Source organism: Hyperolius riggenbachi, chromosome 4, assembly GCF_040937935.1.
Source record: "Hyperolius riggenbachi isolate aHypRig1 chromosome 4, aHypRig1.pri, whole genome shotgun sequence".
In the NCBI taxonomy this organism is placed as follows: Eukaryota; Metazoa; Chordata; class Amphibia; order Anura; family Hyperoliidae; genus Hyperolius; species Hyperolius riggenbachi.
Genome location: NC_090649.1, coordinates 48,400,548 through 48,425,040, shown reverse-complemented (window position 1 = coordinate 48,425,040; position 24,493 = coordinate 48,400,548). Strand labels below are relative to the sequence as shown.

At 44.7% G+C, this 24,493-nt stretch overlaps 1 protein-coding gene and 1 long non-coding RNA gene across 3 annotated transcripts in view; one reads left to right on the top strand and one right to left on the bottom strand.

Annotated features, from left to right (window-relative positions):
• Nucleotides 1-24,493, top strand: part of PKHD1 (PKHD1 ciliary IPT domain containing fibrocystin/polyductin) — a 607,682-nt gene that overhangs the window by 518,111 nt on the left and 65,078 nt on the right. For both annotated transcript variants that reach the window (XM_068280030.1, XM_068280029.1), the window contains exon 59: nucleotides 3,747-4,758. In XM_068280030.1, the coding sequence (XP_068136131.1) occupies nucleotides 3,747-4,758 (1,012 nt within the window). The remainder of the gene's footprint in view (nucleotides 1-3,746; nucleotides 4,759-24,493) is intronic.
• On the bottom strand, nucleotides 3,494-15,795 carry LOC137571205 (uncharacterized). Its single transcript, XR_011031305.1, has 3 exons — nucleotides 15,689-15,795; nucleotides 4,585-4,779; nucleotides 3,494-4,497 (listed from the first exon to the last, which is right to left on the bottom strand). It is a non-coding gene; the product is annotated as an uncharacterized lncRNA (long non-coding RNA).

Sequence of the window (24,493 nt, the reverse complement as noted above, 5' to 3'; positions counted from 1 at the left end):
AGGAAGCCTCATTAGGACCCAGAGGCTTCCCCCTCCCGAGGTAAGTATCCCCCAGAGTTTTTTTTTAAGTACAGATCCTCTTTAAGGAGAGATCTCTAAAGTTAACATTTCAATCCTTAAAATAACGACAGGATTCTAAAATTAAAGACAGGTTGTTAATTAACTGCATGTGAAAATAGCTACAGATGAGGTAACTTAAAGAGAAACTCAGACCAAGAATTGAACTTTATCTCAATCAGTAGCTGATATCCCCTATTACATGAGAAATCTATTCCTTTTTAAAAACAGACCATAAGGGGGCGCTGTATGGCTGATATTGTGTTGAAATCACTCCCACAAGAAAAGTTCGAACTTTTGTGGGAAATAGCTGTTTACACCTGCTTCCAACTGCCAAAAACCATGCAGCAGCTACATCACCTGCCAGCAGTAAAATGTTCACTGGAGTTCCTCTTTAAGCCTCATACACACGCATGTCTTATTAGTTCTTTGAACAATAGCAAAAAACTTTGTGGGTTGTTTCAACTTGTTTCACAACAAAAGTTGTTTAATAATTGTGCTGCATAAAAGACTGCTGTTGAGAGTGTGTATGTCACAGGGGTCTCAAACTCAATTTACCTGGGGGGCCGCAGGAGGCAAAGTCAGGATGAGGCTGGGCCGCATAAGGGATTTCACAATCAGCAGCTCCTGCCCCCATCCCCCCCCCCCCCCCGCATTGCTTTTTATTTCGAAATCAAATTCACACTGAAGCAAACTATTTTGCCTATTTTACCTTATAGTTCGCTTCAGTGCTCCTACAAGTAATCCGCCGTGTCCCCGCCGCAAAACGAGGTCAGGAGTGGCAGAGCTGAAGCTGAAAGCTCTGCCACTTCCAGGAAATGCCGGCGGATTGCCCCCGGGCGATTTGGGGGCTCTGCAGCCCTTGTTTAGCGGCGGGGATGCGGCGGATTACTTGGGAGCACTGAAGTGAACTATAAGGAAGCTTTTGCCATCGAGGGCCACAAAATATTGTATCGAGGGCCGCAAATGGCCCGCGGGCCGCGAGTTTGAGACCCCTGGTGTATGAGGCTTTAAGGACATAAATAATAAGATAACTCTCTCGCTGTGAAAACTTTTCTCAACACCTTAATAAGGCCCCATACACAAGCTCAACAGTGGTCTTTTATGCAGCACAATTATCAAACAACTTTTGTTGTAAAACAAGGTGAAACAACCAAAAAAAAAGTTGTTTGCTATTGTTCTATTGCAACTGTTGGATTAACGTCTTATCAGGTGTGTGAACAATAGCAAGCAACTTTTTTTTTTGGTTGTTTCAACTTGTTTCACAACAAGTGTTGTTTGATAATTGTGCTGCATAAAAGACCGCTGTTGAGCGTGTGCATGGGGCTTAAAGGGGAACTGAAGTAAGAGGTATACGGAGGCTGACATATTTATTTCCTTTTAATCAATACCAGTTACCTGGCAGCCCTGCTGGTCTATTTTCTCTGCAGTAGTATCTGAATAACACCAGAAACAAGCATGCAGCTAGTCTTGTTAGATCTGACTTTAAAGTCTGAAACACCTGATCTGCTGCATGCTTGTTCAGGGGCTATGGCTAATAGTATTAGAGGCAGAGGAACAGCAGAGCTGCCAGGCAACTGGTATTGCTTAAAAGGAAATAAACATGGCAGCCTCCATATACCTCTCTTTTCAGTTCCCCTTTAAGGCAAGCTTCTTTAGTGAATTAACAGCATTCTCCAGCATGATCTTAGTGAATTGAGGCCACGCTCTTGTCACTGGCTGTCCCTCAGAGGGGCTCAGAGCAGTGATGCATAGGAAGACATCATATGCTCACTCCAACCTGAATTATCACAAATACCTTCTGTTATAAGAAGGCAAACTTTTGTTTTGCGTAACATCTTTGTAAGAGGCCTTCTTGGTCCTTTATAGCCCCTCACACACTCCTAGGAGTTCAGGTTCACCATGTGCTTGATGGGTAATCTAACTTTGGGTGCTTCAAGTCCTGCCCCATAGAGCCACATGTATCCATGCATGCAGGGCCGGCTTAAGGGGCTCCGGGGCCCTGGGGCAAATTGAATGGGGGGCCCCCTGCCCGAATACTCCCCCCCCCCTCCCCACGATCACATCTGCTCCCCGGGGCCCCTGCTAACAAGCTGCAGCAGCAGTTACTCACCTCTTCCTGCAGACGGCACAGTACGGGCACTCGTCATGTTGTCCTGCACCTCCTCTATGATCCGGCGCATTATTTGTAAACACACGCCAGGTCATAGAGAAGGAGGAGGACAACATGGCAAGAGTGCCCGGACTGTGCCGTCTGCCAGAAGAGGTGAGTAATTGCTCCTGCAGCTTGTTAGCAAGGGCCCCGGGGAGCAGAGCAAGAGAGGGGAGTGGGCAGTATTTAGCAGGGCCTCTGCAGAGGTCGGGGGCCCCAGGGAAGATGCCCCGTTTGCCTCTATGGGAGCGCCGGCCCTGATGCCATGCACTGATGAAGACCATCCAGTCTGAAACAGTCTGTATGCACGTTGGATTATTGTGGCTCTGTACTATTTACAAGCTGACACATCATTGCATTCCAGCGGTTTTGGAGGCGGGGCTAGCTTACAGGCACAACAAGGGGATGATTTGCATATTCACTAGTGATGCATTGTGGGAGACATCATATGCTCACTCCAACCTGAATTAGCGCAAATACCTTCTGTTGTAAGAATCCATACTTCTTTAGAGGGGGCTCACAATCTAATTTCTACCATAGTCGTATGTCTATGTATGAATAGTGTAGTGTATGTGCCGTAGTCTAGGGCCAATTTAGGGGAAAGCCAATTAACTTATCTGTATGTTTTTGGAGTGTGGAAGGAAACCGGAGTGCCTGGAGGAAACCCACACAGGCACAGAGAGAACATACATGCAGATGTGCACTGGTTGGGATTTGAACCGGGGATCCAGCTCTGCAAGGCCAAAGAGCCATTTACTTACACCATCGTACTATCCATTAGTCCCTTAAGAATAATGTGGCATGACCATGTTTTGTATGCATGTGCAAATTGATTTGGTCATGTGACTGATTTGCAAGTGTTTGGTCACTATCATGAGTGTCTTCTGCTTCTTGTATAGGCTAAAACAAGGGAGTAGTGGCGTAGTGGTTAGCGCTCTTGCCTTGCAGTGCTGGGTCCCCGGTTCAAATCTCAGCCAGGTCAACATCTGCAAGGAGTTTGTATGTTCTCCCCGTGGCTGCGTGGGTTTCCTCCCACATCCCAAAAACATACAGACAAGTTAATTGGCTCCCCCCTAAAATTGACCCTAGACTATGATACATACATAGACATAGGACTCTGGTAGAGATTAGATTGTGAGCTCCTTTGAGGGACAGTTAGTAACTAAACTACATACTATGTACAGCACTGCGAAAGATGTTGGCGCTATATAAATACTAAATAATAATATTATTTTTGTTATGCGTTTATTTAGCACTGTGTAAAAATTGGAGAAACGATCCTGCATCAGGACGAGAAGGCATACCATAAGCAAGGGGCTCTGAATTCATGACTGATTCACAAAGTTCAAAAAGTAATCATTTGCATATCTCCACCCACAGGCATGATGTGATGCATGATGGATCTTGTTTTGAGGGCATATGAAAGCAGTTATGACACCATTGCTGGCAACTATTGTGCTTTTTAACGACTGTACCATCTTAGAAATACTTCCTTAGTCATAGACTAACACTTATGTTCCTTTATCTTTTTTTGCAGGCGTTTACCGTAATAAGGACTTGTGTACCTTTGAGTCCAACTCCCAGGCTCACATATGCCAACAGTCTGATCTCACTGTTGTCATCCTTGAAAACATGGCCACCTTTGTGGAACCTGTGAGCCCAGTCTTGGCCGTAACGGATCATTTTGCTCAAGTATTTGCCAGCGGAGGAATATCTCAAGATGGCTGTTGTAACGTAACCAACAATAGAACGTTTTATTCAATACTACCAGCAAACAAGATTACTAAAGTTTGCTTCACGGGTCCAACTCCTAAGGCGTTGAGGCTTCAACTTCACGGTGCTCAGAATTCCACCAATCTTGTGTTGGCTATCTTTTATGACGTTCCCAATAGCTTCTACACCGTGTCAGGAGGGGAGACATATTCCACCGTTCTCTATGATGTAGCGCCTGAACTTCAAAGGCAAAAGCACGGATCAAGCTTTTTCAGTTTTAAAGAGAACCTCTTGTATGTTGTCCTACAAGGAGATGAACCTGTAGAAATCCACACCAACCTATCTGTCCACTTGTTCTTCTTCTTGGCTCCAGGGACAAACACAACCGGTTATGATCGTCTACTTTTAAAACTGGCTAGTCTTTTGAGCTTAGACCCATCTCAGGTCAATGTTCTTCAGATATTACGAGGAGGAGCTGAAACACTACGGTCCATTACAGACAACCGCTCAAAGCGAAAACGGCAATGCCCTTTCATTACAGAAAGAAGGAGGAGAACCAGGCGTCACTCTCAAAGCTACATAAAAAGTAACAACAGGAGGTTGAAGAAGAAAGGAGATGACCAAATAGAAGTCTTAATTTTGGAAATAAGTGAACCTAATACCTTGGCCCAAGTAAACATGTCGCAAGAAATAGCTGCTTCTCTAGTGCAGAGTGATCTGCTGGGCATATCAAGTAGTGTTATTGGTGGCTTCCAAACAGGAGAACTGGAGAAGACCATTCAATTGCAAATAGAGTCCATGATGGTGATTGATCCATGCCTCGGGACCTGCAGCAGGTAATAATAGTTAAAACAAACCTGTGAGGGAAAAAAAGTTTAAAAGTGAGATACTTAGCTAAGTAGTAGGAAGCCAGAGGCAGGGCCAGGCCCAAGCAGAGGCTGGGAAGGCACCAGCCTCTGGATGCAGAGCACACGTCTGGCTATCTATACTGTGGGGTCAAGGCTACCTAATTCTGGGGGACATAGCTGGCTATCTATACTAGGGGGATGCTTCCTAAGGCTGGTAGGTACAGCTGGCACTCTAAACAAAGGGGGGGGCACTTGGGATATCTGCCTCTAATGCTGGAGAACCTTCTCCCATCCCTGTCCAGAGGCATTATTCGGGGACCGTCTTGCCCAAGGCCCCCGATGCGGTTGCTACCTCTGCAACCCATATTGCTACGCCCCTGTCCAAAGTCCCAAGAATTATAGTACAAATCAGCACAGATCTTCAAATACAGTGTAATATAATAAACCGTCTGCGAGACTTCACCACGGTGGTATACAGGCCGCGTACGTACAAAAAGGGCGCCTGGACAAAAAGGGCGCGGGGTGTAAACTCTAAATAATAATTAATCATTAATAGGGTTTATAAATATAGTGTGCTATATTTCGTTTACAAATAATGTTTAACAAAATTATAAATCATTAAATAATGTTTATGAAATCGGAAATTGTGAAAACGTTAATCTTCCCTGTTTCAAAAGTTAAACTTATAATTACGTTTATAAAAAAAACAATAATATATGTTTAATTGTTATAATTGTATATTATTGTGAATAACAGTCATTTATGGTTTGTTCTTATAATAAAATCTGAAAATATTGTTTATAAAGATGATATAAATATAACTACGTTCGTAATAAGTGTTGTAATACATTAGTAATTATTACTAAAATTTTACTAAAACTATACCTAAGCCTACTCTTACACAGAACCCTACCTGTACCTATCCCTAACCCCTAGACTCCCCTGTTGGTGCCTAAACCTAAGACCCCCCTGTTGGTGCCTAAACCTAAGACCCCCCCTGTTGGTGCCTAAGTAACCCTCCCTGTACCTACCCCTAACCCCTAGACCCCCCTGTTGGTGCCTAAACCTAAGACCCCCCTGTTGGTGCCTAAACCTAAGACCCCCCTGTTGGTGCCTAAACCTAAGACCCCCCTGTTGGTGCCTAAACCTAAGACCCCCCTGTTGGTGCCTAAACCTAAGACCCCCCTGTTGGTGCCTAAACCTAAGACCCCCCTGTTGGTGCCTAAGTAACCCTCCCTGTACCTACCCCTAACCCCTAGACCCCCCTCTTGGTGCCTAAACCTAAGACCCCCCTGTTAATGCCTAAACCTAAGACCCCCCTGTTAATGCCTAAACCTAAGACCCCCCTGTTGGTGCCTAAACCTAAGACCCCCCTGTTAATGCCTAAACCTAAGACCCCCCTGTTGGTGCCTAAACCTAAGACCCCCCTGTTAATGCCTAAACCTAAGACCCCCCTGTTGGTGCCTAAACCTAAGACCCCCCTGTTAATGCCTAAACCTAAGACCCCCCTGTTGGTGCCTAAACCTAAGACACCCCTGTTGGTGCCTAAACCTAAGACCCCCCTGTTGGTGCCTAAACCTAAGACCCCCCTGTTGGTGCCTAAACCTAAGACCCCCCTTTATTATGTGGATAATTATGTTTTACTAATTGTGGATTAAAAAAATATTTTGCAATTTACGTTACGTACTGATCGCTTTATTTTGTGAATAATAATGTTTTACAAACAGTAAGGGATAAAACTTTAAATAATGTTTTAATTATTTAAATAAGATAAATATGTTTAGTATTTTCATAAACGTTATTCGGCACGGGTGCATTTTATAAACGTAAATCACCACAAGTTCAGTTATAAATCATTAAACAGCTCCGGGCGCCGTTTGTAAACTTTATTTAGCTCCTGGCGCCGTTTATAAACTTTATTTAGCTCCGGCGCCCTTTTTTCCTACCCGGCGCCCATTAAACGCTATTTATTATGGGAGTGAATGGCGGCGCCCTTTTTGTCCACTAGCGGCATGCGCCCTTTTTTCCCAGCTCCATACAGGCCTCCTATATTCCTGTAGTCACCATCACCCAAAGGAATAAAAAGGGTTTACCAGCTCCAAACAACCCACATTGTAAGGTTATATATATCGCTTTCAATGGAAGAAGGCCCGGGCCACAGTCCACCGGGGATCCACACGACCTCCAGTCCCTCAATCCAAGCGGGTATAGCAGTGATGGCTAACCTTGGCACTCCAGCTGTGGTGGAACTACAAGTCCCATGAGGCATTGCAATACTCTGACAGCTCTAAGCATAACTCGGGGAGGCAGAAGCATGATGGGATTTGTAGTTTTCTCACAGCTGGAGTGCCAAGGTTAGCCATCACTGGGGTATTGTATCCAGAAGGTTAACGTGAAAAACAACAAACAAACAGCAACTCTAAGTGTAAACTGTTTATTTAAAAACTATATACAGTGGGTTGCAAAAGTATTCGGCCCCCTTGAAGTTTTCCTTATTTTGTCACATTACTGCCACAAACATGCATCAATCTTATTGAAATTCCACGTGAAAGACGAATACAAAGTGGTGTACACGTGAGAATGGGAATGAAAATCATACATGATTCCAAACATTTTTTACAAATCAATAACTGCAAAGTGGGGTGTGCGTAATTATTCGACCCCCTGAGTCAATACTTTGTAGAACCACTTTTTGCTGCAATTACAGCTGCCAGTCTTTTAGGGTATGTCTTTACCAGCTTTGCACATCTAGAGACTGAAATCCTTGCCCATTCTTCTTTGCAAAACAGCTCCAGCTCAGTCAGATTAGATGGACAGCGTCTGTGAACTGCAGTTTTCAGATCTTGCCACAGATTCTCGATTGGATTTAGATCTGGACTTTGACTGGGCCATTCTAACACATAGATATGTTTTAAACCATTCCATTGTTGCCCTGGCTTTATGTTTAGGGTCATTGTCCTGCTGGAAGGTGAACCTCCGCCCCAGTCTCAAGTCTTTTGCAGTCTCCAAGAGGTTTTCTTCCAAGATTGCCCTGTATTTGGCTCCATCCATCTTCCCATCAACTCTGACCAGCTTCCCTGTCCCTGCTGAAGAGATGCACCCCCCGAGCATGATGCTGCCACCACCATATTTGACAGTGGGGATGGTGTGTTCAGAGTGATGTGCAGTGTTAGTTTTCCGCCACACATAGCGTTTTGCATTTTGACCAAAAAGTTCCATTTTGGTCTCATCTGACCAGAGCACCTTCTTCCACATGGTTGCTGTGTCCCCCACATGGCTTGTGGCAAACTGCAAACGGGACTTCTTATGCTTTCTGTTAACAATGCCTTTCTTCTTGCCACTCTTCCATAAAGGCCAACTTTGTACAGTGTATGACTAATAGTTGTCCTATGGACAGAGTCTCCCACCTGAGCTGTAGATCTCTGCAGCTCGTCCAGAGTCACCATGGGCCTCTTGACTGCATTTCTGATCAGCGCTCTCCTTGTTCGGTCTGTGAGTTTAGGTGGACAGCCTTGTCTTGGTAGGTTTACAGTTGTGCCATACTCCTTCCATTTCTGAATGATCGTTTGAACAGTGCTCCGTGGGATATTCAAGGCTTTGGAAATCTTTTTGTAGACTAAGCCTGCTTCAAATTTCGTAATAACTTTATCCCTGACCTGTCTGGTGTGTTCTTTGGACTTCACGGTGTTGTTGCTCCCAATATTCTCTTAGACAACCTCTAAAGCCCTCACAGAGCAGCAGTATTGGTACTGACATTAGATTACACACAGGTGCACTCTATTTAGTCATTAGCACTCATCAGGCAATGTCTATAGGCAACTAACAGCACTCAGATCAAGGGGGCTGAATAATTATGCACACCCCACTTTGCAGTTATTTATTTGTAAAAAAAATGTTTGGAATGATGTATGATTTTCGTTCCACTTCTCATATGTACACCACTTTGTATTGGTCTTTCATGTGGAATTCCAATAAAATTGATGCATGTTTGTGGCAGTAATGTGACAAAATGTGGAAAACTTCAAGGGGGCCGAATACTTTTGCAAGCCACTGTATGTAAGCCATAAAAATCACAGATTCGAGCAAATCCGATCACGGCAGTATCGAAATCCGGATACGCCATACGCCGTGATCATGATCCGGACTTGATGCCCAATTCCGAATTCAACTGGGTTTTAACCGTGATTAAAAGTGATATCTGTGATCAAGGCCGTGATCACGGATTTGACTTTAACGGTTAATAGCAAAGCCCCCATACATGCTCGAAACACCAAATTTGCCAGATGTGTTAAAGTGATCTGAAACTCTGACATAACATTCACTAAAAATGTGTTTTCCTACTTTTTATTACTCATACAATTATCATATCTGCTTTTGTGCACACGTAATATTGTCTGTTTACAAATTACAAGTTTCCAAAATGTAGATTTTCTTACCCTGAAAGTTGGCATTGCATTTTATTCTTTTTCTAATATAACTGCTTTTTATTATATATTAAAATCTTCTAATGAGCTGTTCTGAACACTGTATGTGCCTGAAGCAGAGACAGTTTGTCAGAGAGGGTTTGTTTACATTCCAGTGTTGATACATTTGTATTTAACAAGTAAAACGGATACTGTTATCTACAGTTTGGATGTGGATTTGAAGCTAAATAGCTGGAGAAAGTGCTTTGTTTATCCATTTCAGTGATGTTCTGCTAGAATTTTTTTCTGGGATAGTAGCTTTCAAGCTGTGAGGAATCTTTTAGAGCAAAGTAGAAATGCTGGCTTTCAGTCCACTTTAAAGATGAACTTCAGCCTCTTACTCGCCCTGTTTTAAAAGAACAGGCAAATGGTTGTGATTTCATGGGGGCAGCCACTTTTTTCATGGGGGCAGCCATCTTTTTGGTTGGTTGAAAGAAGGTGACGGAGCATGAGACACAGTTCCAACTGTCCTGTGTTCTGATCACCCCTTCCAGCTGCGCGTGCTAGGCTTCAAATCTCAAATTCAATTTTTTTTAAAGAATTTTGCACCAAAACAGAACGAGAACAACAACATCAGAAAAACCCATCATGCTTTGCACAGCATTAGGGGGAAAATGCCCGGGCAGTTTTCTTCTGTGCAACTAAAAATGAGGCTTGGGTAAGAAAAACAAAGTTCTGATGCTGTGAAACTGTTAAAGAAACACCAAGCCTTTTCAGTGCTGCTGAGTAGATTTTGAGTCTGGAGGTTCACTTTAAGAAGAACAGTGGGAACAAGAGGAACATTTTTCAAAAAGACCTTATAGTTTTTGAGAAAATCGATTTAAAAGTTTCAAAGGAAAAAAAGTATTCTTGATTAAAACCCCACCAAAACCCACCCAATTTAGCAAAACTATAAGGTCGAGAGGCGATCACAAATTCTGAATCTGGCCTCGTGAGCAGGAAAAACAGCTAGTGATCACGGGTTACCTGTGATCACAAGCTCATGGTGACTGATTTGTACTATGTATAGGGGGTAAACGGTATTGCTTATGATTGGGAATACTATTTGGCAGCCCTAGCAGGAAACACGGAGCACTGCAGTCTGCCGACAGCTCCAACGCCGGCACTAACATCACCGAGCTGTCAAAAGACAGATCAACACGTATGTAGTGCACAGCGAGGCTTATTTCTTGCTATCAAAAGTTCTTTCCTTTTTTTTTTTTTTATTTCTGTAGGAACAAAGTCCTGAAATAACACATTCCCCAGCCCCGTCTGTGGCCGTCGTCAATGGTCACATTATTCTCGGCTTGACGTAGAATGAGAGCCGTAATGGCGGAAAACATGCAGTGTCAAATCTGTTTCAATGATTCAACTCCGCTGGCAGCAACAGACAAAAAGAAAGTGAGACGAGGTGTTAAAACTTCCCCATCTCCTCTCCAGCCGAGCGCGCTAATGTTCCCAGAACTCTGACGGGAACTCCTTATGGCCTGATCTCAAAATGTCACTCCGCCCAAAACTTCCGTCTTCAGTGTTTGGTGGAGGCTTGAGCACTGAAGTCACCTTCTGAAATAACAATTACTATTTAGTTGATCTAAATTGAATTTAGAAATTGTGATCATTTTACCACCTTCCACTAGTCAATATCAGTCACGTTTTTGCAGAAATACACAGTGAGTTTTGATTGTAATGTCCCCCAGTACTAGCTTTGTATCTCTCGATACAGTAGAGAACAATGAGGTCGTTGATCACCCTTCGCCACTATGCTCCCTTTCCCACTGTGCTCCCTTTCCCACTGTGCTCCCTTCCCCACTGTGCTCCCGCCCCCGCTGTGCTCCCTTTCTCCTTGTGCTCCCACCCCCGCTGTGCTCCCTTTCCCACTGTGCTCCTCCCCCCGCTGTGCTCCCTTTCCCACTGCGCTCGTTCCCCCGCTGTGCTCCCTTTCCCACTGTGCTTCCTCCCCCGCTGTGCTCCCTTTCTCCTTGTGCTCCCACCCCCGCTGTGCTCCCTTTCCCACTGCGCTCCTTCCCCCGCTGTGCTCCCTTTCCCACTGCGCTCCTTCCCCCGCTGTGCTCCCTTTCCCACTGCGCTCCCACCCCCGCTGTGTTCCCTTTCCCACTGCGCTCCCGACCCGCTGTGCTCCCTTTCCCACTGCGCTCCTTCCCCCGCTGTGCTCCCTTTCCCACTGCGCTCCCACCCCCGATGTGCTCCCTTTCCCACTGCACTTCCACCCCTGCTGTGCTCCCTTTCCTACTGTGCACCTGCCTCAGCTGTGCTCCCTTTCCCACTGTGCTTCTGCCCCCGCTGTGCTTCCTTTCCCACTGTGCTCCCACCCCCGCTGTGCTCCCTTTCCCACTGCACTTCCACCCCTGCTGTGCTCCCTTTCCTACTGTGCACCTGCCTCAGCTGTGCTCCCTTTCCCACTGTGCTTCTGCCCCCGCTGTGCTCCCTTTCCCACTGCACTTCCACCCCTGCTGTGCTCCCTTTCCTACTGTGCACCTGCCTCAGCTGTGCTCCCTTTCCCACTGTGCTTCTGCCCCCGCTGTGCTCCCTTTCCCACTGTGCTCCCTCCACCGCTGTGCTCCCTTTCCCACGGCGCTCCCGCCCCCGCTGTGCTCCCTTTCCCGCTGTGCTCCCACCCCGCTGTGCTCCCTTTCCCACTGTGCTCCCGCCCCCGCTGTGCTCCCTTTCCCACTGTGCTCCCGCCCCGGTGTGCTCCCTTTCCTACTGTGCTCCCATATTATTTATTTACTGTATTTATAAAGCACCAACATATTACACAGCGCAGGACACTACACGTGTTTCCGATGTTTCATCCAATTATAAAGTTCTGCATGCTGCATATTTTGTCTTGTGTTGCTAGCTTTCAGTGAAAATTAGAGATCGGAATTGCGATTTTCGGTGTAAAAGAAGCCAGAGTGTTCTTTTCTACTAATATTCTATTTATTATAAGTAGGAACTATTATTATTATGTAATATTTATATAGTGCCGACATCCTCCACAGCGCTGTACAGAACATATTGCCCTGTCCATTAACTGTCTCTCAGAGGGGCTCACAATCTAATCCCTACCATAGTCACGTGTCTATGCATGTATCGTGTAGAGTATGTATTGCAGTCAATTTAGGAGAAAGCCAGTTAACTTTCTAACTGCATAGTTTTGGAGCGTGGGAGGAAACCGGGTACCTGGAGGAAACCCACACAAACAAGGGGAGAACATACAAACTCCGTGCAGATAGTGCCCTGGCTGGGATTCAAACCAGGGACCCAGCGCTGCAAGGCGAGTGCACTAACCACTTCTGGAAATAAGTGATTTTGTATTTTTTTCCATGACAAAGCAATAAATGCCCAGTGACATTGCCTAGCAACGTCAAATATGGGCCTCCCTGACAACTTACCATCACCTTCCTGTAACACACACCGACCAGTGAAGCAATCTTAGCTATGTGTTGTTTTGAACACAAGAGTGAAGTATGGCCCTTCTTCTTTTTCACTTGTACATCTTAGTTGGCTTGTGGGTTGTTTTTTGCCTTCTGGCTACGGTCACATTAGTGGCTGTAAATTGGATAACAACAGGGCCATGACAAATCCAGGTTACTGCCAATAAGGTGTTTATCCTCTAGTTTTAATACTGAAGCAGCACATAACCGTGTTTAGCCATCGCTGCCGCTTACTGACGACCCCATTGGGGAGAGCGATAGAGCCTCCGCAATTGCCTAACAAGATGTCAAGTGCCTGGTGTCGCCACGGCAACGGGCCCTGGCAATCTAATCTCGCCTGCATCCCTTCCAGGACCCAATAAGGCTTACCCTGTCTAAGTGGCCTATCATTGCTTGATAACTCAAATCAATTAACGCTAATTCTCCCCATCCGATGATATATGGTGACCGCTTCCATCTCCACGGAGAGGGGGAAGGTGCCATAACTCACCCACAATGAGGCTGCCTAGGCTAGCCAGGTGTTAATTGGGTGTCCATATTAAATGGGAGAATAGCGCGGCGGGCGGCGAGGTGACGGGATGAGTGGCTCTCTTGGCTGCCATTGACCTATCCGGAGGAGAGAGTGCCCTTTTCCGTAACTTTTATCTATTGCCGTTTTCCCCATATCACGTGTCAGGTTGATGTATTATAAAAAATTCATTCGGCGACCTTTCACCCCAGCTGGAGATTAAACAATTTCGCCGGGATGGCGTCGTTAGCGGGGGCCTCGCGTTTAATGATGATTTCTCTAAAAGGCCACAGAGATTCGATTTTAAGCTAACAGATTTATTACACTCTTATAACATATCGTAAAAAAAAAAGGAGGCATGGGAGAAATTACGCGGCGTGGGACAGAAATCTCTCTCCCTTGTCACAAAGGAAAGAATTACAGGAACGATAGAAGATTCGATCGCAAATACTCAGTAAGTGGGCAAAGTCAAATGCAATGTACTGATGTCAGTGGTGAGATGGTAAGAAGGCAAAAAAGCCTGCCTTCATTTTAACCTCCTTGGCGGTTAATTTTTTTTTTCCTTTTTAAAAAAATCCTTTTTTTTTAAATTTTTTTTTTTGTTTCATGTAAAGCTACCAGAGTGGTAGCTACATGAAACACCACTAGAGGGCGCATGTGGCCCTCTAGTCCGATCGTCGCCGGCATCTATAGCAAACAGGGGAACGCGTATATAACGCGTTCCCCTGTTTGGCTTCTCCTGTCGCCATGGCGACGATCGGGATGACGTCATGGACGTCAGCCGACGTCCTGACGTCAGGCACACCCGATCCAGCCCATAGCGCTGCCCGGAACTCATTGATCCGGGCAGCGCAGGGCTCTGGCGGGGGGGGGGGGCCTCTTCAGCCGCTGCGTGCGGCCGATCGCCGCAGAGCGGCGGCGATCAAGCTGTGCGCGCGGCTAGCAAAGTGCTGGCTGCGCGCACAGCAATTTATAGAATGAAAATCGCCCCACCAGGGGCTGAGATCTCCCCCTGCGCGGCATAGCCCGAGCTCAGCTCGGGCTTACCGCCAGGGAGGTTAAAGGGAGCCTGAAGTCAAAGGAATATGGAGGCTGACATATTTAGTTGCTTTAAAGGACCTCTGTCGCGAAAATCTTAACATTTTAAATACACGCAAAAATATACAAATAAGAAGTATGAAGTACGTTTCTTCCAGAGTAAAATGAGCCATAAATGACTTAATTCTCCTATGTTGCTGTCACTTACAGTAGGTAGTAGAAATCTGACATTGGACATTTGGACTAGCCCATCTACTCATGGGGGGTTCTCAGTGTTTTCTTTATTTTTAAAAGCACTTAGTGAATGGCAGTTGCTCTGTCCAACTGCCAAAAAAGTGTGCAGTCAGCAGGAAGGCTGGCTGGCATCTTTGTATAATTCATTTTCAGGGAATGTCTTTATAAAGAATAAAGGTCATTCTGAGAATCCCCCATGAAGAGATGGGCTAGCCCAAAATGGTAATGTCATATTTCTACTATCTACTGTAAGTGACAGCAACATAGGAGAAAAGTAATGTATGGCTCATTTTACTCTGGAAGAAACATGCTTTTTATTTGGATGGGTTTTACATTTTAAGATTTTCATGACAGTTCCTCTTTAAAGAGAACCTGTAAGTTTTTGAAATAAAAAAAAAATACCTCTGGAGCAGAGATGGATTAAGATGTAATGAGGCCATCAGCAAGGTAGAAGATTTGGTGCGACTTTGTGGTCTTTTTGGTAAGCGGAAGTAGAGAGAGGTCAGAGACAGGGCCGGTTCAAGTAACAATTGGGCCCTAGGGCAAAATAAACCTGGGGGCCCCCCAACAGACACCTCCTGAACCAAAAAGCATCATTAGAGGCCCTTTTTTGCAGCCAAATTTCCCTCCAGGGCCCCTGAGCTGGCTGCTGACCCTCCCCCAATCACCTCCCAACTTAACAGACTCTGCAGAGTCCCTGGGGAGCAACAGTTAAGATGGGGAAGGGACAACTTGGGGGCTCCTACAGGCTCTGGGGCCCTGGGGCAATTGCCTATTTTTTCCTATGGTAGCTCCGGCCCTGGTCAGAGAAGATGGCAGGTGGGCCCCTTGACACCCACTAGCCCCAAGCACCTGGCCTAGGTTGCCTGGCGGATGGTCGTGCTCTGCCCTGGTAGGGGAAGCCTCTGGATCCTAATGAGGCTTCCCCCATCCTCCTCAGCTGGCATGATCCAGCACTGGCTATCCAGTAAAAAGAAAAACACGGACCGTATCGGAATTTTTCTCTTTCATATGTAGCAACCCCTCTTTCTTGTTCAGGTTTTCAGCTGCCCAAGGCCCGGGCCTCTTTAGCCTTTCCAGAAATCCAACACTGCATCTGCCGCTAATATTTTTAGCCACAGAGCCTGAACAAGCATGCAGATCAGGTGTTTCTGGCTGAAGACTGACTGCATTTGCCACATGCTTGTGTGAATTGTAAAATTTAAAATATGTGCAAGCATAAACATAAATTACATTTCTCCTATGTTGCTGTCACTTACAGTAGGTAGTAGAAATCTGACAGAAGCAACAGGTTTTGGACTAGCCCGTCTCTTCATAGGGGATTCTCAGGGATTTCTTTATTTTCAAAAGCACTTGGTGAATGGCAGTTACTCTGTCCAACTGCCAAAAAACTGTGTAGCGAGCAGGGAAGCTGGCCAGCATTATTGTTTAAATCCTTTTTAGGGAATATCTTGATAAAGCGTAAAAGCCTTGCTGAGAATCCCCTATGAAGAGATGGACTAGTCCAAAACCTGTCACTTCTGTCAGATTTCTACTACTTACTGTAAGTGACAGCAATATCGGAGAAAAGTCATTTATGGCTCATTTTACTCTGGAAAAAAATTACTTCTTAGTTTTAGTTCGCACATATTTTAATTTTTACAATTTTTCACCATAGTGCCCCTTTAAGGATCTAGCATACAGTGGTCACATAGTTAATTTGGTTGAAAATAGACATCCAACCATCAAGTTCAACCAGAAAGAACACAAACAAAAAGTAAAAAAAAAAAAAAAAAACTACTGATGCCATGATGATGGTATTGCCCATTACTCCTGGAATCTATATAATAACAACCTGAAAAAACACGGACAGCTGATTGGAAATTTAACGCCAGAGCAGACCTTTATTAAACTGAACCTCCAGACTAAAAATCTACTCAGCAGCACTGAAATGGCTTGGTGTTTCTTTAACAGTTTCACAGCATCAGAACTATGTTTTTCTTACCCAAGCATTATTTCTAGCTGCACAGAAGCTAAGCTCCACCCCATCAAAGAAATCTGCCTGGGCATTTTTCCCCTGATGCTGTGCAAAGCATGATGGGATTTGTGATGTTGTTCTCCTTCTGCTGTTTTGGTGCAAATTTGTGTTTTTTAATTTTGAATTTTAGATTTGAAGCCAAGCGCTCGCAGCTGGGAGGGGTGATCAATACAATTGGAACTGTCTCATGCTTCCTGTTGCCTCCTTTAAACCAAAAAGATGGCTGCCCCCATGAAATCCCAAACAGTTGCCTGTTCTTTTAAAACAGGGTGGGTAAGAGATTATATTACCTATCTATTTTAATTAACATAACTAATGTAACTTAATGACAGTATGTGTGTTTAGGCTGAAGTTCCCCTTTAAAATAAATACAGTAACAAAAAAATAGCAAAAACATATAACAACTAACCAAAACATATTCAGATGCCCCTCCGAGGGAGAGGCTTGCAAGGCTGTGAACCCAGAAAGAAGCACAACTTGAATAGGCCTCAAACTGACTCAGGGACAGTTGTGTGCAACCAAAAAACTCTCCTCCCTGTCATCAATCCTCATCACCAGAGAGAAACCACACGGAGGCGGATCTACCCACCACCAAAAGCCACCGACCGTTTCTAGGCCTGAGGAGCCTCTCTCACCTCACTGCCATGACAGGCACACAAAACACATTCCCACAGCCAAACTCTGAAAAACAAAACAGATGTTAGTGACAACACACAAATACCACAAACCAACAAGGGAAGGTGGGCGGAGATTGCTTACCCCAGCGCACTGGTGAGAGTAAGCCCATCCTTTCCACTTCCTACTTCTCCCCCAACCTCCGTACAGAGGCCCGTTAACCCTATCCTTCCCTCGGCACTCCCTCATTTCAGAGAGGCAAGTCCCATCATGTTGTCAGCATTACTGGGCACCCAAACTTCCGTGCACCCTCTTTTTTTTAATGTATGCCCCTCCCCGACAACCTTTAGTGGCCCTGGTTTCTGTATTGCTCCCCAGAATGGCAGGGCCCTCCACAGGCGTATGTTAAAAAGGGGCGCTGGGAAAAAGGGGCGCGGGGTTTTAAACGATAAGCATGGATAACGTTTAAAAATATATTGTACTATATTTCGTTTATAAATAATGTTTTATAAAGTTATAAATCATTAAATAATGTGCATGAAATCTGCAATTGTGAAACCGTTAATCTTCCGTTTAAAAACTGAAATGCATAATAATGTTAAAAAAAAATTAGTAAGTAACCCTCCCTGTACCTACCCCTAACCCCTAGACCCCCGTATTGGTGCCTAAACCTAAGACCCCCTGGTGGTGCCTAAACCTAAGACCCCCCTGGTGGTGCCTAAACCTAAGACCCCCCTGGTGGTGCCTAAACCTAAGACCCCCCCTAGTGGTGCCTAAACCTAAGACCCCCTGGTGGTGCCTAAACCTAAGACCCCCTGGTGGTGCCTAAACCTAAGACCCCCCTGGTAGTGCCTAAACCTAAGACCCCCCTGGTGGTGCCTAAACCTAAGACCCCCCTGGTGGTGCCTAAACCTAAGACCCCCCTGGTGGTGCATAAACCTAAGACCCCCCTGGTGGTGCCTAAACCTAAGACCCCCCCTGGTGGTGCCTAAACCTAAGACCCCCTGGTGGTGCCTAAACCTAAGACCCCCCCTGGTGGTGCCTAAACCTAAGACCCCCCTGGTGGTGCCTAAACCTAAGACCCCCCTGGTGGTGCCTAAACCTAAGACCCCCCTGGTGGTGCCTAAACCTAAAACACCCCTGGTGGTGCCTAAACCTAAGACCCCCCTGGTGGTGCCTAAACCTAAGATCCCCCTGGTGGTGCCTAAACCTACGACCCTCCTTAGTGATCACTGTATTGTGTGTAGAATAATGTTTTAGAAAGAGTAAGGGATAAAATATATTACAACTAGCTGGACGCCCGGCGTTGCCCGGGTATGTATTTGGCTAGTGTTGGCTCTGCCCACTTTTCCTAACCCTAACACACAATTACTTAATGACCAAGTATGTGAGCTTTGCGGTCTTTGGCATCAATAATTTGCAATGAAATAAAAATAATCTGATTGGATGTGGCTCAACCCCTTTTCTGATTTTGAACCCCAATCACCCAATGGCCAACTGTACCAGGTACAGGTGATTAACAGTGGAAGAATGGCAGCAATTAAATATTCCCCTTAAAAATCAATAGGTGGATTTTGATTGGCTTTTATGGGCTCCACCCACTTTTCTGAATATTAATCCCAGTCACCCAGTGACCAACTGTGCAAAGTTTGAGAACCCTACCATTAACAGTGTAAGAATGGCTGCCAGTGGCGTAGCTAAGGAGCTGTGGGCCCTGATGCAGGTTTTACAATGGGGCCCCCCAAGCACTCTATACATAACAATTGATACGGCGCACCAAAACTTGCCAATGGCAACTACAGTGTCAGAGGTGCAAGAAGGGGATGAGGAATAGTTTGTTAATGATTACCACTATTCAAAGTACCTATAGAAGTAATTATTTTGATCACAGGACCGATAGAGAGCTAATACTGTAGATGAGGGAGGGCCCTTCGGGGCCCCTCTGGCCCAAGGGCCCCGATGCAGTCGCTACCTCTGCACCCCCTATTGCTACGCCCCTGATGGCTGCAGTTTACATTTGCGCAATGAAATTTGTATTTTTCTCCATCCACTTATTTCCTAACTTAGTTCAGGTATGTATTTGGCTGGTGTTGGCTCCGCCTACTGTTTCTAACCCTAACACACAATTACTCAATAACCAAGTTTGTGAGCTTTGCGGTCTTTAGCATCAATAATTTGCATTGAGATTAAACAAATCTGATTGGCTGTTTGTGGCTCCACCCCTTTGTCTGAATTTAACCCCAGTCACCCAATGACCAACTGTACCATGTTTAAGGCTTGTGCCATTAACAGTGCAAGAATGGCAGCAATTACAAATTCCCCTTGAAAATCAATATGTGAATTTTGATTGGCTTTTGTAGGCTCCACCCACTTCTCTGAATATTAATCCCAGTCACACAGTGACCAATTGTGCAACGTTTGAGAACCCTACCATTAAAAGTGTAAGAATCGCTGCAGTTTACATTTTCTCAGTTAAATTTGCATTTGTCTCCACCTACTGATGACCCGGCATTGCCCGATTATGTATTTTGCAGGTGCTGGCTGCGCCCACTTTTCCTAACCCTAACACTCAATTACTCAATGACCAAGTTTGTGAGCTTTGCGGTCTTTGGCATCAATAACCTGCATTAAAATGAAACAAATCATATTGGCTGTTTGTGGCTCCACCTGTCAAATATCTGATCGATATCTGCTTAAAATGATTACTAACTACCTTAAAGGGCCAGCCTTAAGGTCGTCATAACCAAGATTAGACAGTAGTGGGTGCGTAGCTCACTATAAACAGAATATTTATAGGTTAACAGTTTTACCTCTGAAAGAAAAACGCAACACTCAGCTGCTGAATTTTATAAAATGATCTTGTTATTAAAAAAATGATAAAGCTTATATATACAGGAATATACATCTCTCCAGTTGTTGTCAATCATCCAAAAAATACATTTTCAAAGTTCCTTTAGTTCAAAGAGTCCATTTCAATATCGCAAATATTCTGCTGTAGCTTTTATCCTTCATCGATTGTTGTTGTCTCTGTATTGTACAGTGTATGTTATACACAATATAGCTTTATCCTTAAAAAATGATATATGAAGTTCTATTCTTATATAAAGAACTTAAAGTAGATATATCTTAATCCATCAAAGCTTGGTAATTATCTCTAAGCTTGCATTTGCATTTGAATAGTAATGCTTACTGATTGTATATGAAAAATAACATAGAAAAAAAGTTATCTAAAAAACTCAAAAACTGTTGAAGTGTGAAAATGACAAGTCTTTAACTTTTGTATAGCTATTGTCAATACATTCACCAAGAATAATTGCATATTACCTCTCTTGGGTTTCAGAATCACAATGGAAGGTAGTCTCTTGCTAGGCCTCAATCGATCTCAGTAGAGTTTCAGGCTTGATCTCCAATGTGCTAGCCTGCCAGGCAATTTTATTGTAATTTTTCCAATATGGTGTCGGGGTAGGGGATTTTACATGAAGTCATGTTCTTTTTATAACATTACCTCACTCTTTATTTTTAGATAAGGATATCTAGATGCCCCTTGTGGTTATGTGTGGTAGTAGCAGGCACAAGGCTTAAGGCCTACTGTTTAATACAATCTGTCATAAAGTGTATATTATTGATCAGCTTATTAGATATGTGTGAACACTATGTCATTAACATCTTGCGTATAAAATAGGCTTAGCTTAAGCAGTGTATATCTTGAACTTAGACGGTTGATCTTACTAACACAACAATACTGCATAACATGTGAACATTTTTTCAATACTATCTCACTTTTAACCTTGTAGGAATAAACAGCTCACTTCCAACAATAATGCTGTAAATTACACAACCTATTTCTGTTTTCTGCTCATACTCATGAGTCTTGAAATTCACTCAAATTATCTGAAAACCATTTAACATTTGTGCACAGTCTGGCTAGGGAGTCGATCATTTATCTGCATTAATATGAGATTCTGACACACCCCCTTTTATAAATTTACACCCCAGTCACCCAATGATCAACTGTACCAGGTTTGAGGCTTGTGCCATTAACAGTGCAAGAATGGCAGCAATGAAATATTCCCCTGAAAAATCTATAGGTAATTTTTTATTGCCTTTTGTAGGCTCCACCCACTTTTCTGAATATTAACCCCAGTCACCCAGTAACCAACTTTGCAAAGTTTGAGAACCCTACCATTAACAGTGTAAGAATGGCTGCAGTTTACATTTTCCCAGTAAAATTTGTATTTGTCTCCGCCCACTTATGACCCGGTGTTGCCCGCTTATGTATTTGGCTGGTGTTGGCTGTGCCCACTTTTCTAACCCTCACACGCAATGAATCAATTATTCAATTACCAAGTTTGTGAGCTTTGCAGTGTTTGGCATCAATAATTTGCATTGGAATGAAACAAATCTAATTGGCTGTTTGTGGCTGCACCCCCTTTCTGAAATTGAACCCTAGTCACCCAATGATCAACTGTACCAGGTTTGAGGCTTGTGCCATTAACAGTGCAAGAATGGCAGCAATGTAAATATTCCCCTTGAAAATCAATAGGTTAATTTTGATTGGCTTTTATAGACTCCACCTACTTTTCTGTATATTAATCCCAGTCACCCAGTAACCAACTGTGCAAAGTTTGAGAACCCTACCATTAACAGTGTAAGAATGGCTGCTGTTTACATTTTCCCAGTAAAATTTGTATTTGTCTCCGCCCACTTATGACCAGGCGTTGCCCTTTTATGTATTTGGCTGGTGTTGGCTGTGCCTACTTTTCTTACCCTAACACACAATTAATCAATTACCAAGTTTGTGATCTTTGCGGTGTTTGGCATCAATAATGTGCATTGAAATGAAACAAATTTAATTGGCTGTTTGTGGCTCCTCCCCCTTTCTGAAATTGAACCCTAGTCACCCAATGATCAACTGTACCAGGTTTGAGGCTTGTGCCATTAACAGTGCAAGAATGGCAGCAATGTAAATATTCCCCTTGAAAATCAATAGGTTAATTTTGATTGGCTTTTATAGACTCCACCCACCTTTCTGAATATTAATCCCAGTCACCCAACGACCAACTGTGCAAAGTTTAAGAAGCCTGACATTAACAGTGTAAGAATTGTTGCAGTTTACATTTTCCAGTGAAATTTGTATTTGTCTCCGCCCCCTTTTTGGTTATGGAAATAAAAAGTATCCTATACTTTATTCCAGGTAATGTACTATGTGTGTGCCAAATTTCATTCAAATCCGTTCAGCCGTTTTTGCGTGATCGAGTAACAAACATCCAAACATCCGAACTCTCCCATTTATTATATTAGTAGGATTTACGTTACGTACTGATCGCTTTATTTTGTGAATAATAATGTTTTACAAACAGTAAGGGATAACATTTAAAATAAAGTTTTATTGAAATAGGAAACGTAAATCATCACAAGCAGTTATAAAACATTAAAAAATCTTCGGGCGCTGTTGGAAAACATTATTATTCTCGGGCGCCCTTTTTTCCTGTTCGGTGCCCAGTAAACGATATTTATTATGGGAGTGAATGGCGGCGCCCGATTTGTCCACTAGCCACCTGCGCCCTTTTTTACTGTTTCCCCTCCACAGTGTGTGCCAGGTTTGTAGCATATCCTCAACTTTGAAGATTCTTCTGTCCTACAACCCATTTTCCAGTGCTCTGTTTAGTCACAGTCTCTGTCCGTGGTCACAGTGTCTTTCTGTGGTCATCATAGTTCAGTCACAGTGCCTGTCCGTAGTGACACTGCGGTCACTGTCTCTGACCGTGGTCACAGAGCGGCCACTGTCTCTGTCCGTGATCATAGTGCAGTCACTGTCTCTGTCTGTGGTCACAGTGCAGTCTCTGTCTGTGGTCAGTCACAGTGCATGTCCATGGTCACAGTGTCTGTCCGTGGTCACAGTGCAGTCACAGTGTCTTTCCATGGTCACAGTGTCTGTCCGTAGTCACAGTGTCTGTCTGTGGTCACAGTGTCTGTCTGTGGTCACAGTGCAGTCACAGTGTCTGTCCGTGGTCACAGTGCAGTCACAGTGTCTTTCCATGGTCACAGTGCAGTCACAGTGTCTGTCCGTGGTCACAGTGTCTGTCTGTGGTCACAGTGTCTGTCCTTGGTCACAGTGTCTGTCTGTGGACACAGTGTCTGTCCGTGGTCACAGTGCAGTCACAGTGTCTGTCCGTGGTTACAGTGCAATCACAGTGTCTGTCCGTGGTCACAGTGCAGTCACAGTGTCTTTCCGTGGTCACAGTGCAATCACAGTGTCTGTCCGTGGTCACAGTGCAGTCACAGTGTCTGTCCGTGGTCACAGTGCAATCACAGTGTCTGTCCGTGGTCACAGTGCAATCACAGTGTCTGTCCGTGGTCACAGTGCCTGTCCGTGGTCACGGTGCGATCACTGTCTCTGTCCGTGGTCACCGTTCAGTCACAGTGTCTATTGGTGGTCACAGTGCAATCACAGTGTCTGTCCGTGGTCACAGTGCAGTCACAGTGTCTGTCCGTGGTCACAGTGCAGTCACAGTATCTGTCCATGGTCACAGTGCGGTCACAGTATCTGTCCGTGGTCACAGTGCGGTCACTGCCTCTGTGGTCACAGTGCAGTCACAGTGTCTGTCCGTGGTCACAGTGCAGTCACAGTATCTGTCCGTGGTCACAGTGCAGTCACAGTGCCTGTCCGTGGTCACAGTGCAGTCACAGTGTCTGCCTATGGTCACAGTGCGGTCACTGTCTCTGTGGTCACAGTGCGGTCACTATCTCTGTCCGTGGTCACAGTGCAGTCACAGTGTCTGTCCATGATCACAGTGCGGTCACTATCTCTGTGGTCACAGTGCGGTCACTGTCTCTGTTTGTGGTCACAGTGCGGTCACTGTCTCTGTCCGTGGTCACAGTGCGGTCACTGTTTCTGTCTGTGGTCACGGTGCGGTCACTGTAAGATAATTTGTGAAGAATAAGTACACCAACTCATTAAGCTCTCCCAACTCCCTGGTCTTTGAGTTGCTTCCGAAGTTGCGGAGAGAATTATGATTAAAGAAGCAGCGTTTAGCGATGTTAAACTCTCAATCATCCTGATAATGCATCCGCTAGCATTTCATCTGATAGGATCCCCGTCACCGGCACGGCTGTCTATTACTTTTTAAAAGGCCAGCCGCATTTCACAGGCGCGATTGCTGAGAGTGACTGTAATGCAGGAAACGGTTACAAATGGAGAATCATTCCGCTTCCCCTCCCCCACCTTCATTACATCCAGAATCCCGTTTTATGACCTCATTGTCTGGCTTCATTTACAGTCTGGTGTAATTCATTACATCATAAATGACATCCACATTCCCTCATGTCATCGCCTGACAGACAGAATGCGGGTCGCGAGACTCTGGGACGCTCGCCCCGACTTTCTCAATCATAGTTTAGCCGGAGTCGATAAATCCAGCTGTCAATCAGA